The 18,282-nt window shown below is 31.8% G+C and overlaps 1 protein-coding gene across 3 annotated transcripts; it reads right to left on the minus strand.

Moving 5' to 3' along the window:
* Positions 1–826: 826 nt before the first annotated feature.
* On the minus strand, positions 827–4,196 carry LOC133822302 (G-type lectin S-receptor-like serine/threonine-protein kinase At4g27290). 3 transcript variants are annotated; one of them, XM_062254582.1, is made up of 7 exons: positions 2,874–4,196; positions 2,671–2,772; positions 2,313–2,356; positions 1,988–2,198; positions 1,638–1,875; positions 1,414–1,564; positions 827–1,333 (listed from the first exon to the last, which is right to left on the minus strand). In XM_062254582.1, exons 1-7 carry the CDS (start codon positions 4,174–4,176, stop codon positions 1,004–1,006), a joined length of 2,379 nt encoding a protein of 792 aa, XP_062110566.1. In that variant the 5' UTR covers positions 4,177–4,196; the 3' UTR covers positions 827–1,003. The 3 variants fall into 3 exon arrangements, with proteins under 3 accessions (XP_062110566.1, XP_062110565.1, XP_062110564.1); XM_062254581.1 differs by having other exon boundaries at positions 827–1,312; positions 2,313–2,470; XM_062254580.1 differs by having other exon boundaries at positions 2,313–2,470.
* Between the last annotated feature and the right edge of the window lie 14,086 nt (positions 4,197–18,282).

Consider the following 18,282-nt stretch of genomic DNA (forward strand, 5'->3'; position numbering starts at 1 on the left):
GTGCGGTCCGGTCCAAAAAATTAGAGAAAAACCGCACCACCCGCACCACGAACACCCCTACCATAAACATCTAATTAAACATTGGTAACAACCATAGGTGGTTAGTGGAATTTGAAATTCAAATGGTGTCTTAAAACTCTATAAATAACAGTCTATTGCTCACTTGTAAGAAATATCATTTTCTATCACTAGAGCACTTGGCTAGAACATCACCTAGAGACTTGTTTATTCCATATAGTTATTTTCATATTGTGAGAATCTCTTAGTGCTTGAGATGGGGAGAAATAAACTTTTGGACAAAGATTGTAAACCTTGTTCAAGTTGTGATCCTCAATATATTATTCACTTTGGTTGTGTGAGGAATATCGTTTGTTCTTGTTCTTCTTTTTCTTCTATTGCTTTTTATTATATTCTTCTCTTTATTTTCTTGTACATATTTAGTTGTATCTTTTGATATGGAGTTGTACTTTTATCTATATTTTTGTTCTTCATCTTTTAGTTTACTTGTATTTTTTTATTATAGAGTTGTATTTTCTATTAGACTTCAACTACGTCTTTCTATATTTACATGTATTTTTTGTAATAAAGTTGTAGCTTATTTAATCAATCATTGTATCTTTGTACTATTTTGTTTAGAGTTATAAGAATCTTTGTATTTTTCATTTAGTCAATATATTATCTCTAATAATTTAAAGGGCATTTGAAGACAATGTCAAAAGTGAGGATGCAAAATAACTAATTGTTGTTATTTTCATGAAAAACTTTTATTAAAATTATGATAAATTAAGTACCGTGCACACCACAGCATAGTTCTTACACAGCCCAATTTGATTTATTATCCAATGTAGTGACCACATGTGAGAAAGAAACTCACGTGATACATTGTATTAAAGAGAAAAGAGAAACGGAAACAAAAAAAAATATAGTAGATGCCATGAACTTTATCTATCAATGTGTACATTATATGTAGCAAGATTTATGCTATATGATTCAACGTTAGGGCTCATCGAGCTTCAAGCACTGTTATGCTCATGCCGTTTATGGAAGACGAATCAGGCTTGGTACCCGAATGATCTTTTATTGTCAAATCTATATCCATTAAATACCCTGGTAAATTGGGCTGAGGTAGCTCATTATGGCTACCCAACATCAAAACAACAGAAGACATGGCTGGTCTATCCACATGACTTTGTTGCACGCATAGAAGACTGATATTGATACAACGTAACACTTTTTGTAAATTTTCATAAGAAGATATTACGTAATTATCAATCAATTCAAACGGCCTGCCTTCTTTGAACAATGTCCACGCCTGAAAATATATAAAATTATTCTAAATTGTCATTAATTAATAAATTCATTGGATTAGAAATGGAGTACAAGAACAAGGAAATTAGCTTTTAAGATACTCACATGTCCAATGAGCGTCAAACCTTGATTTTCATCATGAAAACCTCGTGTTTTCTTTCCGCTTATTATTTCTAGCATGAGTACACCAAAGCTAAACACATCTGATTTTGTAGAAAATACTCCGTCGGAAATATATTCAGGCGCCATATAACCGCTGCATAAGAGCAATATAAGAAATAATTTTTAATGGCCGAGTAATTTAAATTCATTTTTATATAGATACTCACAAGGTTCCAATCACTCTGTTTGTCCTATCTTCTATTTGATCTCCTCCAAAAATTCTAGCCAAGCCAAAATCAGAAATCTTAGGATTCATCTCCTTGTCAAGTAAAATATTACTAGCTTTGAGATCTCTATGTATTATTCTTAGTCTTGAATCTTCATGAAGATAAACAAGCCCCTTAGCAATTCCGCAAATAATTTGAAAGCGCTTTGACCATTCTAGTAGTTTTCCTTGCTTTTTATCTATCAAATTTGTTTGTTTGAACATCAATTAAACTAGTAGAAGTGTTGAAGAAATTAAATTGATTCAATGAACCCATATTAGTATTCGAAAAGGGTATACAGAAATGCTGACCGAAAATGAAGAAGTCTAGACTTGTGTTGGGCATGTATTCATAAACTAGCATGTTGTCATCTCCCTGAACGCAACAACCAAGAAGTTTTACAAGATTTCGATGTTGAAGCTGCGCGATTAGCTTTACTTCATTTTTTAACTCATTTAAGCCTTGTCCTGAACTCATTGACAACCTCTTCACAGCAATTTCTTGTCCATCGTCTAACTTACCCTGAAAATATCACATTAACAATCACAATGCTTTTATGGTATTATTATTATTATTATTTTGTTCAAAATATTTCGTCTGTGGTGTTCATGAATGTAGAAGATATGAAAAACTTACTAAGTAAACAGGACCAAAACCTCCTTCTCCAAGCTTATTGCTCGCTGAGAAGTAATCAGTTGCAACATTAATGGTAGATAGATCGAACAATGGAAGCTCCAACTCTTCTTCTTGGCTTCCATTACGATCAGTTATTCTTTTATTTATATATGTTTTGTCTAAAACAGAGTGAAGAACGAATGACATAAAATGTTGAGCTTCGCGTTAGAATAGATGATATACTAGTACGTAATTAGGGTGGTACATTCTAGATCGAATACAAAATATGATTATTTTATCATATAAAATCATTAAAAAAATTAGATTTATCAAAACTAAAGTAAAGAAACTTGGCTAAGAATATTTGGTAAAATAATACCTTTTACGTCCCTCCGGTAAAAGTAATAGCCAAGAAAGATCATCACAGACATACCTCCAATCACAACTATGACTACTATCTTCACCTTTCGGTCATCACGTCCTTTTTTTTAAAACAAAAAAGAATGACAAATCGAAATGAGTCCTACGAATTCATATCTACATATTAAGCATATTTTGTTAGAAAATAAGACTTATACGTACCTAGCTCCGACTCTGGCATACGAATATAGAGATCTAATCCACCACCTCCTGCGATTTGCCTAATATCCATTAAATTGTCAAACCAGATAGCACAACCACTGCCTTGTTCTCTGATATCTGTGTTTGAGTAAGCCATGCAAGAGCAGTTGTTCAGGCATGTAGCCCTGCAATCCTTTAAGTTCATATCTTTTTTCACCCATGAGCGTTTAGTATCTGGTAATTTCAGCCCAGACAGTTTGAAAAACCCATCCTTATGTTTATTCATGCAGCTTAGTGGAACTTTTCTTACACATCCTTGGGACCAATCTGCAGAGTCCCATTGTTGTTGAGACTTGGGTCTAAAGCCCTTTAGGCATTGGCATATTGGACTACTAGATATGACACAGTTGCCATTGACTCCACAAACATCGTAGAAATCACAACGATCAGAAGGATTAGTAAAGTATGTCACCCATCTTTGCTCGCGTTCACTCCACATCTTTCGTTCCCAGGTACTAGTCGTCTCATTTACGACAATTCTAGAGACCACTGACTTATTCTTGAGATCAAAAGTGTAATAAACTTCATCGTCGTTGTTTATGAATGTGAAGTTGTAAATTGGGTTAGGCTTTAAAGCAGGAGCACCACTGTATTTAACACCAATCCATGGCCCCGATCGAGAATAAATCACGCTCCCTTTCCGAAGATTTGTATCTGGGAACACATCATGGTTCTTATAAAACTCAACTCCCCAAGAGAAATTTGCAGGGCAGGGATCATCCCATGTCTTCCATGACGATATACGCCGGTTCAGACCGGTCCTCAAGTCCCATCCCAATTTCATGCCCGGTAATAATGCATCTGAAGGATAGTCAAAGCTTTGCCATAAATAATTTTCTGGGTTTGTGTCTTCCACCTCTCTCACAACAAGATTACCAGAATCAAGGAGCTCTACCATCGGTTTCCTGGCTTGTTTGATTAAACTCATCGTCGTCCAAACAACGTTCTTATGCTGATCCAAAAGCGTGAGATGTCCTGTGTCGTTTATGGCTAGCAAGCCAGATGAACCGTTGATGGGGCTGCATCCGTTTGCTACCCAAACGACTGTTCGAACTGGGATGTTCTTGTACCAAATTCCTAGATAACGATTCTGCGAAGCACTTGGACTGAAGAAACCAAGCTCAAAGTTTCCTCCTTTAGACACCAAAGTAATGTCATCGCTTAAAGCTGAGTTTAATGAAGTGATGCTATCAGTAACTGATAACGAACCTGTACGGAAGAGGAAAAGGAAAATGATAAGCAGAGTATTAAGAAAAGCCATCATTAATTACATGCAAATGCAATTGTTTTGGATTTTTATTCTGTCAGAATATTAAATATATATATATATAAGCTTTGAATATATTTTTGTATGATTAGATACCGTGGATGACCCGGCTAACTAGCTCTTGACTTTACATTTAACATTGCAGTCATCTTTGAACTTGGGTATTTGTCAGCTCCTACGGCTACCGTGTTTTATTCCTATATGAACTTGGGTATTTGTTAGCCACACAGTGTCCTAAATTATGTCTGATTAATTAAGTACATAATTTAAAATATCAAATTAACAGAAGAGATATTGATTCAAGTAATTATTGCTCCATTTGCAAATTAATCTCTATGTTCATAATAAATATTATAATTGTATTGATATACTTTATATATTTGCTCAAAAACTAGATTTGAAGTTCCATCTTAAAACTAATTAATGTTAAGTGGAATAACATATCGTCTGAAACAGGTCATAGAGAATCTAACACTCGATATACATTGGGAAGATCCCAAACTGCGAGATCAAGAGTGGAGATCCCTGTTAGTTCTCCTCGCAAATGCTTGCCTTTTCTGTATAGTTTATTTGTTTTATTTGTCTTATTTTATGCTACATTTAATGTATATGAATTTTAAAAGACTTTCACCAATTGATTTTAAGATGGAAATCAATCCTAATCCTATAGTTGTTATTCTTATTCTTATGGGACAATTATTTTTATAAAAAATAAGTTGTAGAAAGTAGTTTATCTTTTCTATATAATAAGTGTGTAGATATCGGAAATTCTTGGTTTTAACGGTTTTTTATTTTTTTAATGTTAATTTTAACGGAATATTTTTATATTTAACATAATATTTTTATATTTAACAGTAGTTTGTAAACACTTAAATTTAAATAAAATAAAATAAATAATTAAAAAAATTATAATATGATATTTTTGAGATATTTTACAATGATAATTATTTAAAAATAATAAATAATAAATAATAAATAATTAAATATATTAAAATATGATATTTTTGAGATATTTTACGATGATAATTATTTAAAAATAATAAAATCATACGTTTTATAATTTAAATAAAATTTAATTAAACTTAAACTCACTTATTAGAATAATATCATATTAAATATATAATATAATCTAGTGTCAGTTAGCAATAAATTACTTTTAAAAAAAGTAGTAAGAAACATAAATTTAAAATCTACTAATAATATTTAATATTACATTAAACATATAATATATAATTTTTTGTTGTCACTCCCAAATTCAAAAATTAGAATGAAAATAAATAAATTATTTAATTAAAATATAATATTTATTTAAAATTTATATGACATTAATTGCTTGTATCTAGTGTATATATATAAATTTTGAAATGAATAAGTTTACTAAGCTATATAATTAAACCTATTTAATTGTAATAATCGTAACGCGCGGCTCAGTGCACACAAATTTCCAATTTTTACTCTTCCTTAATAAAAAAATTGAGGCCTATTAAACGCTTACTTTTCAATAAAAGTTTCTCTCCATTCCACAATTGATAATTAATAAGGACTTATTGAAGCAACAAGGAATAAAAGAAAATGATAACGAATTACAATTTACCCAAAAAAATATAAAATTAGAAAGAAAAGGAATCCCAAAGTCTTCAAAATAAAATTTTAGTATAACACCACTTTATCATAAGAAGGGAATCTCAGGTCAACGTTTTTATTAGGTTAGAAATTAGTATTTTATATATTCTTTGTCCTATCTTGTTTGTTAGCTTTTCAATACGGCTAACAAAGAAGACAGGTTAGTCATGAAAAGGATTTTATCATCTTTGATCAACATATTTACTGAACCTCATTCTACACCACATTAATATTATGAGTAATAATTTTGTAGGCTTGCTGCTAATATATGCATTATAGCATGACTTCTATAATTACATTTGGTAAAAGAACTAATGTCAAAAGAATATTGCCTAGTCATCTATATCTAAAAGATTAACAATTATTATTTTACATAAAGATATTTATTTGAGAATATAAAAATAAAAATATGATCGGTTGCTCCCTTGCATTTGCACATTGTGCAAATAATTTTCAGCATTTTGGACACTGGATCCAAAGGAATTAAATAAGATATTAACATCAAGAAACAGTAGAGACTCACTTTGCACACTTCACATACTGAATAAGAAATTAAATTTTAACATGCTAAACGTCAATCTGCTCTACTTACTAAGTTACTACCCCAGAAACAAAAACAAAAAAAAATTGATGTTCCGTTCAATGGTTGAGTTTTTACTTCCAAAGAAAATCAATATAAATATACATATATATATATGTATAAAAAGAGCCATAAGAAGTTTAGGGTTCTGTTTATGCAGTCTTCTTAAGAAGGACGACCACTACTTACTTTGGTTTTGGTTATTGAATTGAATTCTGAAGCTTAACGTTATAAATGGAATAATTAACATACAAAGAAGAGATGGCGAAAAAGATAATATTTCTGGACCAGCACAAACATGATACCATCCATAATTGCCATTAGACATCTTTCCAACTCAGTTTTTTCTTTTACTATGAGTATATACTATTTCAATTATCTAATCCTGCCTTTGAAAGATAATGTTTTAACCCATTTAAGAAACATGTATGATTAAATGCATAGATCTATATATATATGTGTATGATAACATAAAACTTAACACATTATATTGAGTTTTTTTTTTATTAGGATCATTTTCATTCAATCTTCAAGCAATCAACCTCTGACAAAAAAAAATCTTCCAGCAATGAACCAAAAAAAATACTAAGACAAGATAAACAAAAATGGATAAAATTGGTTGATGAGTCTATTGAAATGTCTTCCATATATTGCTAAATATGAATTACCAGGGTCAAGTAACGTTGCCAAAAATAAATTTTAGTTGAAACAAAAATGAAAAATTACATATAATTAAAAGTTTATAGATAAAATAAATGAGCTAGTTGGAAGAATATATTTATGCTCCCCCTTTGCATCATCAGGGGCAACGAAAAGCAACAACTGAAATTGAATTGAGCTTACTTTACACTGATTCTGCGAATTTATCAAAACTACATGAAAATCATAATGATGTGTAAGAATATTGCAGCATTATAACAGCAATCCAGAAGATGAATCAACCAATATTTCGGCACTCTAGAATCCGAAATACACATCTCTTCTAATGCCTCTAAAAATATATGCTTAACTGAGTAAACAAATAGTGAATTTAACACCAAAACTAACATAGACTGAAACGATTTTGTAGCAAGCACAAAGCATGAAAGGAAATTAAGAACTATGATAGGTTGTCAACACAAAGACAACAACAGTCCAAAAAATAAAAATAAAGAGAAACTAAAAGCCACAAGACTAAGAACTAGAAAAAAAAAAGCATACAAAACCTGGACATCACTATGACTTTCTCCTTCTCCTTCATAGCTGTGGTGGTGAAGAGCCAGTGTTGTCGGAGCATTTTAAGCAGCAGAGCAGAGCAGAGCATAGACAACTTTCATTATCATTACTTCTTAAGTTATTTTTCATATAGTTTAAGAGCTCCAGGGACATGGAGAGAGAGAGCAAAGATTAAGGGAGATGGAGAGTGATAGTGGAAAAACAGTGGGCTAAATGAAAAAATTGGCGCCAATTCCAAATATTATTTTTTGGCAATTCAAAATAAAATAAAATTTTAACTACATGGTCTTTATATTATTGTTTAATTATATTGTCTTAGATTGGTTAGATACTTATAATTCATAAGTGCTTTATAGAATAGTGTAATAAAATTTAAGTTTGTTACATCCCAAATTTCGAGATATAAAAAGCAGTCTCAAAATGTGGTTCGCAAGTATGCACTACTACAGAACTAGGCTTTCCCGACACCCAACCACGACAGTCAACAGAGTTGACTGTCGTAATTGCTTAACGAGACTTTACGTCGACAGTTAAAAACTGTAGGCATAGAGATCAATGCCGACACCTAATAATTGTCACTGTTGCTTTTGACTGTCGCCATTGACCTCAACGCTGACAGTTAATTCGAGACCAATACCGGCAGTTAAAATGTGTCGCTATTGACCCCAACGCCGACAGTTAATTCGAGACCAATGGCGACAGTTAACATGTGTCGCTATTGACCCCAAAGCCGACAATTAATTCGAGACCAATGCCGACAGTTAAAAGGTGTCGCTATTGACCCCAACGCCGACAGTTAATTCAAGATGAATGACGATAGTTAAAAATTGTCGTTATTGACCTCAACATCGAAAATTAATAAAAGACCAATACCGACAGTTATAAAATGTCGTCGAAATTCAAATAAAAAATCTAAAAATATAATTAATAACTAATTTAATTTTAAAAATAAAGTAATTTTTTTAAATATATATTTATGAAAAACTTTTAAAACTAATTTTTTTTGTTTCTAAACTTTTCATATTACTAACTTTTGCATTTATAATAATTTTTATATTAAAATTAAAATTTAATTATATAATGAGATAACAGATGGATTTATGTCTCAAATTATGTATTATTTCTTGGAATGATTAATAAGTAACATTAAAATTTATAAATCGAGAATAGATTGAATTTAAAAAGTTTTACTTTTGTTAAATTGTATTATTATTTATTGAGAAATAAATAATAAGAAATCTTTAAATTTGATAAATGAGATTATAACTTGGACATATTTTTAAAAAAAAAATAAAGAAACAAAAAAAAAATAATATTTCTATTTTTGTGTTTAAAAAAATTTAAAAACAAAAATTTTACCAAACACAACAATAATATTTACAATTTTGGATTGGGCCAATAGCGACAGGTATATCCTGTCGGCATTGCTCCAGTGTGTTCGCATGAGAGAAAAAATTTGGGCGGGTTGATTGGCTCCAAAATAAAATTGAGAAAGTCCAAAATATTATTAAAAATTGTCAAAAAGAAGAAGGAGAAGAAGTTAATGAAAAAAAGGATCAAGGTTTCATTGAATGTGCTTGACAACCTTCATTCACGACCCTGCCCCAATTTGATTCAGTCTCTCCCATTTAAGAGCCCCCTTTCATAATTTAATATTACTTTCTCTTCTTCTCATCAACCCCTCACAGACCTCACCCTCGCGAAAGCAGACGGCTTCACAGTAAAGGAGACGGTCGTGGGTCTTGTAGGAGGTGCGAGCATGTGGGATTTGTGGTGGAGGCGTGGGGTTCGGGGTGGTGGTCGTGGGTCTCGTGGGTTGTGGTGGTGTAGGGTTCGTTGTGGAGGTATGGTATTGGGCTTCCTGGAGGTGGTGGGCATGGAATCGTGGTGGTGGAGTGAGGTTTGTAGAGGTGGTGGCTGTGGGGTTTATGGTGATGGCAGTGGGGTTATTGTTGGTGGTGACCGTGGGGTTATTGATTTATTTTTGTGTTTATGATTGATTTTGCATTTTGTTTTACAAGTCACAATATTATTTGTTTTGTGCAGATTTATATATTTATATATATATATAAATCGATTAAAGACTTTTTCTCTTCTGCTTATTTCTCAGTTGTATTCTTGATGATTTGAGGTTATTTTCTGGTGATGAGAACAATTTTTTTCCTTTTACTTCTATTAGCTAGGATCTGCTATGTTCTTTGTGCATAACTTCTTGAATAAATATTAGCATTCTTGACTGTCTTTCTTTTGTTGTAGAAAAATGAAAATTCTGGTATAGATAAGAAGAGAGTGGTAATCATAGGTTGTGTGGCTGGTTCTTTTCTAACTCACTCTCATGTTGTCCTCATCAATTACTAAGTTTTCCATTTTTGTGAAATATTTTGTAAATAACTTTTCCTTAGATTTTTGGCAGTTGTAATTTTTATTAGATTTAATGATTATGTTGAACTTTGATGTGGAATTTTTAGATTTTATTGTTACAATGTACATAATATCCCAAGTATTAAGATTTTAAATGGATCAGGGCATAGTAAGTAAAGTTTTCTTACATGAGTGCTTTGGTATATAGATTTATAAAAACAATTGGTTTCTTTCACATGAAAAGTATATAGATTTTGATAAACTATTATATGATCACATTGAAGTTGTGACACAGGCAGGGGAGGCTGAGTGACTTTCAATGTTGTTCATTCCCAAGACACCTAAAATACATCTCTTTTTCATTTTATCCATAATTGATCTTAATTTTCTTTTTAATTTATAATATAGTGGTTATACACTACACCAAATGTCATATTCCATAATACATGATTATAAGAGTATTTAAAAAGTATTATAATAAGTTAAAGTGTTCAACAACAAAAAAAAGCAGCAAAAGAATAACTATGTTGATGACTATTGCCTTGCCTACTTTACAGCTGGGTTTGCATCTATGATACGGAACTTGAAAAATAAAAATAGAGGTATAGTTTTTCTCTTATCACTTTAATCCTTTTTATATAAATAAACTTTAATTACTTCTACTTTTATTAGTGCCTAAGTGTGGTCCACATTGAAGCAAGTTTTGCTAATACCATATGGTGGATGGAAACATCCTCATTCTTACTATGTTGGTGATCTACCAGAATTAAAGAATTGTTTTGGATATGTAAATGTTTTTTTTTATGTTAATGAGATTAAATTTTTATTTGAGTGAATTTCCTCTGTATTTTCTCCTACAACCTAGGTTTTTTGTGGGTTTGTTAGGGTGGTGGGATATAGGATCACTATTGTGTTTGTAGTAGATAGCCTATTTTCTTTCTCTTTTTCTTGTCTTGTTTTCTAAAGTGATGTCTTGCTTCCAGGAAAGTTCACGATAGAAAGTAACAAGTGGCACCTCAGGAATGTGTGAGACTGTAGAAACAAGTTTGCTTTTATAGCATAGGGCAAATCGATATCTCTATTTCCTTTTGTCTTTCTCACAGTTATGATTGTCACACTAATCACAGTCTGATTAAACTCTTGACATTAATCATAGTCTGAACTATTGAGAATCCTATCTTTTTTTATTTTTTGAATTGTCGTAGGAAGTAGTACCAATTCTTACTTTGGAAAGACTATTGGTAACAATGGTGAGTACAAAGACAAGAAGAAGAAATATATGTTGTTGGACAATGAATTTAGTGTTTTATTTTATTTGTAATTGTTATTAGAGTAAATGATTCTTTTTTGAGTGGTTAATTATTTACTTTGTAAATCTAATTATGTATTTTTTAAGGTCAAGACAATTATGTTTATAGACAAGGTTATATGATTTTTGAGTCAAGTAGTAGTGCTATATTTTTCCAAAATTTGTTTGATTAGATTTGTAAATACTTTGTATAACTTTTGTTATTTTAATCTATAATTTTTTAGATTTGTATATAAATTTTTCATTTAAATCATAATTTTTAATTTAAAATAAAAAATAAATAATTTTTTTACAAGCAACGACGACACCTAATAACTGTCAGCGTAGCCAGCAACGGCGACACCTAATTACTGTCGACGTTGTTAGCAACAACGACACTTAATAACTGTCGGTGTAGCCAGCAATGGCGACACCTAATAACTGTCGGCGTAGCTACCCCTACGCCGGCATAGGCAAATACGACAGTTAGTCGACTGTCGTCTGCTCAATAGCGACAGTTAAAAACTTTCGGGAAATCCCGTTTTTGTAGTAGTGATGGGAATCAAATAGGCAAAAGGGTATTCAGCATGATTATTTACGCAGATAGTTAATCACTTTAAGATGCCACATCATTTGTACCCGAGCATGCAATGTGAGCTTAAAGGTAAATGTTCCATTCAAAGGACAACTTTGAAAGTTTGATAGATGAGAAAGCGACGTTATTGTTACGCTGAGCTAGAAACATCCTGCACGTTCGAAAATGCATTGAAGCAACAACGTGTCCACGGTTATAAATCTCTATAATTGTGGGGTAAGTTGAAACCGTGTGTAAACAACCTTATTTTTAAGGGATGTTTATTTAATTAATACATTTAATTCTATTTTAATATATTATGCCGTATTTCAAATTCAAATGAGATATCTTGTAACTTTCCTAAAATTAAGGGAATAATATTCTCTAAACTTGATAAATAACCCATGTAATGTATCAAATTTTCTAATATAGCTTAGGGCCTTGATTAGGGGCCAAAATGACAACTTATGGAAATTATGTGATTATGTGATATTTATGTGTATTATTATGTGATTATGTGAGTAATATTATAATATAACTTGATATATTTTTGTGTATTAAATATGCATGCAGGCTCATTTCTATTTAATTGGGCAATTTTCGTAATTTGGCTCATTATGGGTATATTTGATATATATATGTGATATGTGTGTGGTACTACATTACTATGTGGATATATTTGTGTTACTCGGCACGAGACGATCCTAGGGAGCAAGCTAGGGGAAAGTCAAAACGAGACTCATACTTGACTCGAAGTGAGTCAAGGGGTATATTGGGTATTTAGCACATTACCGGGATATTGGGTAATGGGAATGATTATTTGATGATATATTGGGAGTTATTGAGATCAGGAGAGAATTCTAGGAATTTTCACTATTTTACCCTGAGGGGCATTTTTTGGGACCCCGAGCATTAGGATTTGCTTGAGGTTACTTAAGCTCGAAGTAACCTGTCAGAAACATAAAAAGAACGTTCAATATGTTCTCTCTCTCTCTCCCCTTCCCTTTTTGACGCCGTTAGCATTTTCGAAGGAAACTCGAGTTTCAGGACTCGAATTCAAGCAAGGTTAGAGTCATAATGATTTTAGAAAATATTAAAAGCTTATTAGCCGGAGGATTTAACTGGGAAATGACTCAATCAGAGGTAATCCAAGTTTTAATTTTTGAGTTTTTGAGTTTTCAAGCTTTGATTGGATTTTACGTTTTGATGAGATTTTGATTTGATTGGGACATGGGTTTTAATGGTTTTGAGAAATTGAGATGTTTGGGAACTTTGATTTTGAGTTTTGGATATGTTTGGATAGGTTTTTGGAAGGTTTTTAAATGGAGAACATGGAGAAAATGGTCGGGTTCGAGGTTGCGTCGCGACCTTGTTCTAGGAAGTCGAGACTTGAGTGAACCCAGAACTAGGAGGGTTTTGCCTGGGGGGCGCACCGCGACTCTAAAGGGCCAAGTTGCAGCCTGTGCTCTGAAGCCCAGGCAGAGGGCTCTCTGTCAGGGAGGCGTGCCGCGACCCCCAGGGCCAAGTCGCGGCCCGCCTATGCATTTTTGGCCAGGTTGGGTTTTTAGTCGTGGGAGCTTAACTCTAAGGGCTCGGGATCGATCCTACTACCCAGTTTGGTAGGATTTAACGTCTCGGAGGCTAGGACTCAGTTCGAAAGTCTTTATTTACTCGTTTTTGATGGGATTCTATATTATGGTTGTGACTAGGTTGTCGCTAGGGGTTCAGAATCAGGATCGTGCTTGAGGGTAATTTATTAGTAATCCGTGCTTGGACCAAAGGTAAGAAAATTGCACCCATTATGTGACATACATGATTATTGTTGAAGCATGTTGAGTGCTCTATATTTAGATATCTGTTAAATTATGAATGCTTGATTGCATTATTTATCTGAGCAACGCACTGACTTATTAGTCAGAAACGACAATGGTGTTAAGTGCTGGTCGTGAAGCTCTGACTTATCAGTTAAGATTAGCAATAGTACTGAACGTTGGTTGTATGGAATTGACTTATGAGCCAAGAGCGACAATAGCGTATTAAATGTTGGTCGATATGATTAGATCTAATCAACAGAGCATTATACGTTCGTTTGACCCTATGGTCAAAGAAAACTAAAGTGGTTGGCTAGTCTAAGGCTAGTTACTCTGACTTGATGGTCACATGACTTAGGGAAAATGTCCCCAGAATGACTTTACAGTCATCTATTCAGGGCACATGACCCTAGAATGACTTTATAGTCATCTATTCAGAGCACAGGACCCTAGAATGACTTTACAGTCATCTATTCAGGGCACAGGACTCAAGGTTGACCCTATGGTCATCTGACTAGGGCTGCAAGCTCCAAAATAATTTCATAATCATTTATTTGTACTTGCTTGCATGCATGAATATGGTTATTAATGCTAGGCATGCCTATTATGATTTGATGACATGTTATTATCTACTTATGAGCATGTTTGAGTTTTCTTGCTGAGCCTCGGTTCACGGGTGCTATGTGGTTCAGGCAAAGGTAAAAGAAAGTTGGACCATCCTTGAGCTGGAGAGCTTAGGTGACCATGTGTACATATGCAGTTGCATGACTACCACGACTGAGGGTTTAAAGAGGAACTAGAGTTAAACCCTATTTTGTCACTTAGGTCGGCAGGTTGTAAATCTTTTATTGTAATTAACCTTTTAAATGTATTTTTGGATTTAGTAAATTATTTTTTATGCACAAATTTGTACTCAAAGCTATGTGAAATTGCTTTCAAAGCTTTAAATATATGCTACTTATTCAAGAAAAGTGACTCGTGGACATAGGTAGATTTAACTATTGAACAACATAAAAAATCTTGGTTCTTTCTTTTCTTTCTTTATTGTTTATAAGTGCTTAATCACTCTTATTAATTTTTAATAGACAAAAAACGTTATGAAGAAAGTTCAAGAAACAAATATTGAAAACAAAACAACAAAAATAACATATTTATTAAATATAATCTTATTAAAAAGATATAATATGTGTTTGGTTGCTAATGACAAAGTACTTTTTTGTCATACATTTTATGTCCACAAAAAGATTTCATTTTTTAAATAAAAATTGTTATCTTATTTTATTTTGTAATTAACATTTTGAATAATAAATTATTAATATGTATAACATCAAATCACTATTAAAACAAATAATTTTTTAAAAAAAACTAGCTAATTAATTTTAAAATATATATTTTAGTAACTATTTAAAATAACTTTAGTCAAATTTATTCTACATTAATAAGATAGACTTCTAAAATTACACTTCGATTGCAAAATTTAAATTTAATATCTTTAATTAGAATAATGATATGTGTACCAAAATTATGCACACAAATATTACACCAACTAGCGTAGCACTGTATTTTAATAGTAGGTCTTGCCTGAAATAAATTTTTTTTACTTAAATATAACTGTCACGTCAGTTGGTGTAATATTTTAGTGCACATATTATTACTCTTTTAATTAAGAATGACATTATTTATAACTAAATTGTCATCATAAATATTATAATAACACAATAAAAATATCATAATTAATACATCTTTAACAACATTTGTATCAAGTCATTAATAATTTTTAATGATATTTTTTAACGATTAAATGCCATATTGTCTAAATTTTTATGACATTAAAATGAAATTTTCATAAATGTTTTGTCCTAAAAAGTAGTTTTTGTTGTAGTATATAAGTTGACTAAAATTATTGAAATGAACAAAAATAAGGAATTAAAGAATGTCAAAAAAAATATATTGAGAAGAAATGTTAAAAAGTATTTTAAAATTTAATTTAATTTAATTAATGAGGTGCATATATATATATATATATTCTTTGAGTGCAAATAGAATTACCCAATAAAAAAATATTAAAATGACTAAAATAACCTCATAAATTAAATAAACTTAATTAAGAGTAAAATTATAGCATAAACCAACTTTTATATAAAAAAAATGGGAAACTAAGAGCACTCACACGAGAAGATGTATAATAGCAAAAACTTAAAATGCAACTCAAAAACTCAAAATCACACCTCCATCAAATGTTGTAAAATACAAAATTTTTAATTAGTTAAAAGTATTATTCATGTTGTAGATTTATAGAACATTATTCATGTTGTATATATTATTTTATTATTTTTATGTTTCTTTGGCCTTTCTCTTTCTTTCCTTATATATATAGGGAAATTTCACTATTTATGCTTAATAGTCTCTACATAAACCAAAAAATACCACCATTATTCACTCTTTCATTGTGATGCTAGACATTACCCATCTACCAGAAATACCCCTCCCATTATATCAAGAACAGTGAAACCCTCTCTTCCTCTCTCTCTCTCTCTCTCTCTTTCTCTCTCACAAAACCATCACCAAAACCCAGGGTTTGTGCCTAATTTCTTGCTGATATGGGTTCGATTGGACCCTAGACTATTTGGTTTAGTACACTACTACAAAAATGGGCTTTCCCGACATTTTTAACTGTCGCTATTGAGCAACGACGACAGTCGACTAACTATTGTATTTGACTATGCCCGTGTAGGGGTAGCAACGCCGACAGTTAAAAAATGTCGTTGTTGCTGGCAATGCCGACAGTTAAGAATTGTCGCCGTTTCTGGCAACGCCGACAGTTATTAGCTATCGTAGTTGGCTCTCTATATGGCGACGTTTTTTTAACTGTCGTTGAAAATCATACTATAAATAAATAAAAAAAATTGCTTAAAAAGCCTTCACACCATTCAGTAATCATTAATCTTCAATAGCATAACAAACATGAAGAAAAAATACAACAAATGTAATCCTTAACCTTAGCCAATTATATTAAAAAAATAAAAGTGTATACAAGTATGAAAAAAAAGAAAAAAATAGTACAACTTCACAAAAGATCTCAAAAACACAAGTTCTTGTGGAAATTTGGCATCATGAACTTAATGTGCAATATCACTCACCATCTAGTACAACCATGTTGTGTTTTCTTTGAATCATTTGCATGTACAAGGAGTTATCAAATTGTATAGATTGCATGCAAAATGAAATTTAAGAATGAAAAATTGAAAAACCAAAAATTGAAACTACATGTTTTTTGTGTAGATTTACGAAGAAAGAATATAAAATGAGTTAAAAAGCCAAAGATAATAATAGGAACTAACTTGGGTCACGAACAGATGCTTTCACAGTGTAACTATGTTGTAATAACTATTAAGAGCTTCACTAGCCATGAAGCTATATAACCTAAAGCTCCAGTCACACAGAGACTACCTTTCATTCTCTACATAATCACACAATCGAATCATTCTTAGACTGAATATATATACCTTTGATCAAAGTAAAAGTAACACCCATTCTATATATATATATATGTTATCCCAAAAATCATAAGTAAATGACATGGCAAGCATTAATTACACGCAGCTGACACCTGGAAGAATCTGTGTTCGACTATCGACCAGGAAAGCACCCCGTGTCATACGATCGGTTTCTCCATACGACCAGCCTGGTCGTACGTACATTATACGCGGAGAAGATCTTAAGCAATTATGATGGAGTCCGAAATTATCTCCCATGATTTCCTGAGTATCTGACTATTTAGGAAATAATATCTGTAACAAATCAAGGTAAATCTTCCTTGAGCTTATAAATAGAAGAAGAAGGCTCAGGGAAGAGGATTTGATCTGTTTTATTTGAGCAAAAAAGGCCGTTTAAGATAAAAGAGAGATTACACTAGAATAATTGTATTTTTTCTTCTTCAAGGGTTAGTGAAACTCATTGAACCCTAGTTCTTTGATCACCCCTTTGGATCTTATATCAATAACAATTCAAGTGGACGTAGGTTATTACTAGATCCTGGGGCTGAACCACTATAAAATATTGTGTTCTTATTATTTTCGTCATCACAATCATTTCAACGTATCATTCACGTCAAGCGTATTTTGACTCCGTGTCAGTTGCCCAAAATCAGGGTCAACAATATCAAAATTAAAAGTCTTAAATAACTCAAAAGCTTGTATAGAACGTGAGTGTGCTTTTGACATATATATGTTTGGTCAATTAAAGAAAATGGCCAAATACATATACATAAAAGTTTGGTTTTACAACATATATATTATGATGGTTCATGGAGACTCTAGAGTTTGGTTCACTTTTAAGTGCTTGACAACTACATCTCTGACCATTAATACTAGTGTTCAATTATCTTACATGCCTCCAGCAAATGCAATGAAAAATCCCACATGCCTGAGTGGTCGAAAGTATTTGAGAATGAAAGCATTAACAACTAAAGGGCAGTTCTTCCTAATCAAACCATTTATGCATTTTCAATATGAGAATCATTGCCGGTCCATCACGAGACATGAATTGTACTACATTAGATAATCTTTTTTTTGGAGAGAAAAATAATATATAACAATTCACAAGACAACAGTTTGCAAGATTCAAAACAAATCGATTTTCTTTCTTTAGA

This window comes from Humulus lupulus, chromosome 3, assembly GCF_963169125.1.
Source record: "Humulus lupulus chromosome 3, drHumLupu1.1, whole genome shotgun sequence".
NCBI lineage: Eukaryota > Viridiplantae > Streptophyta > Magnoliopsida > Rosales > Cannabaceae > Humulus > Humulus lupulus.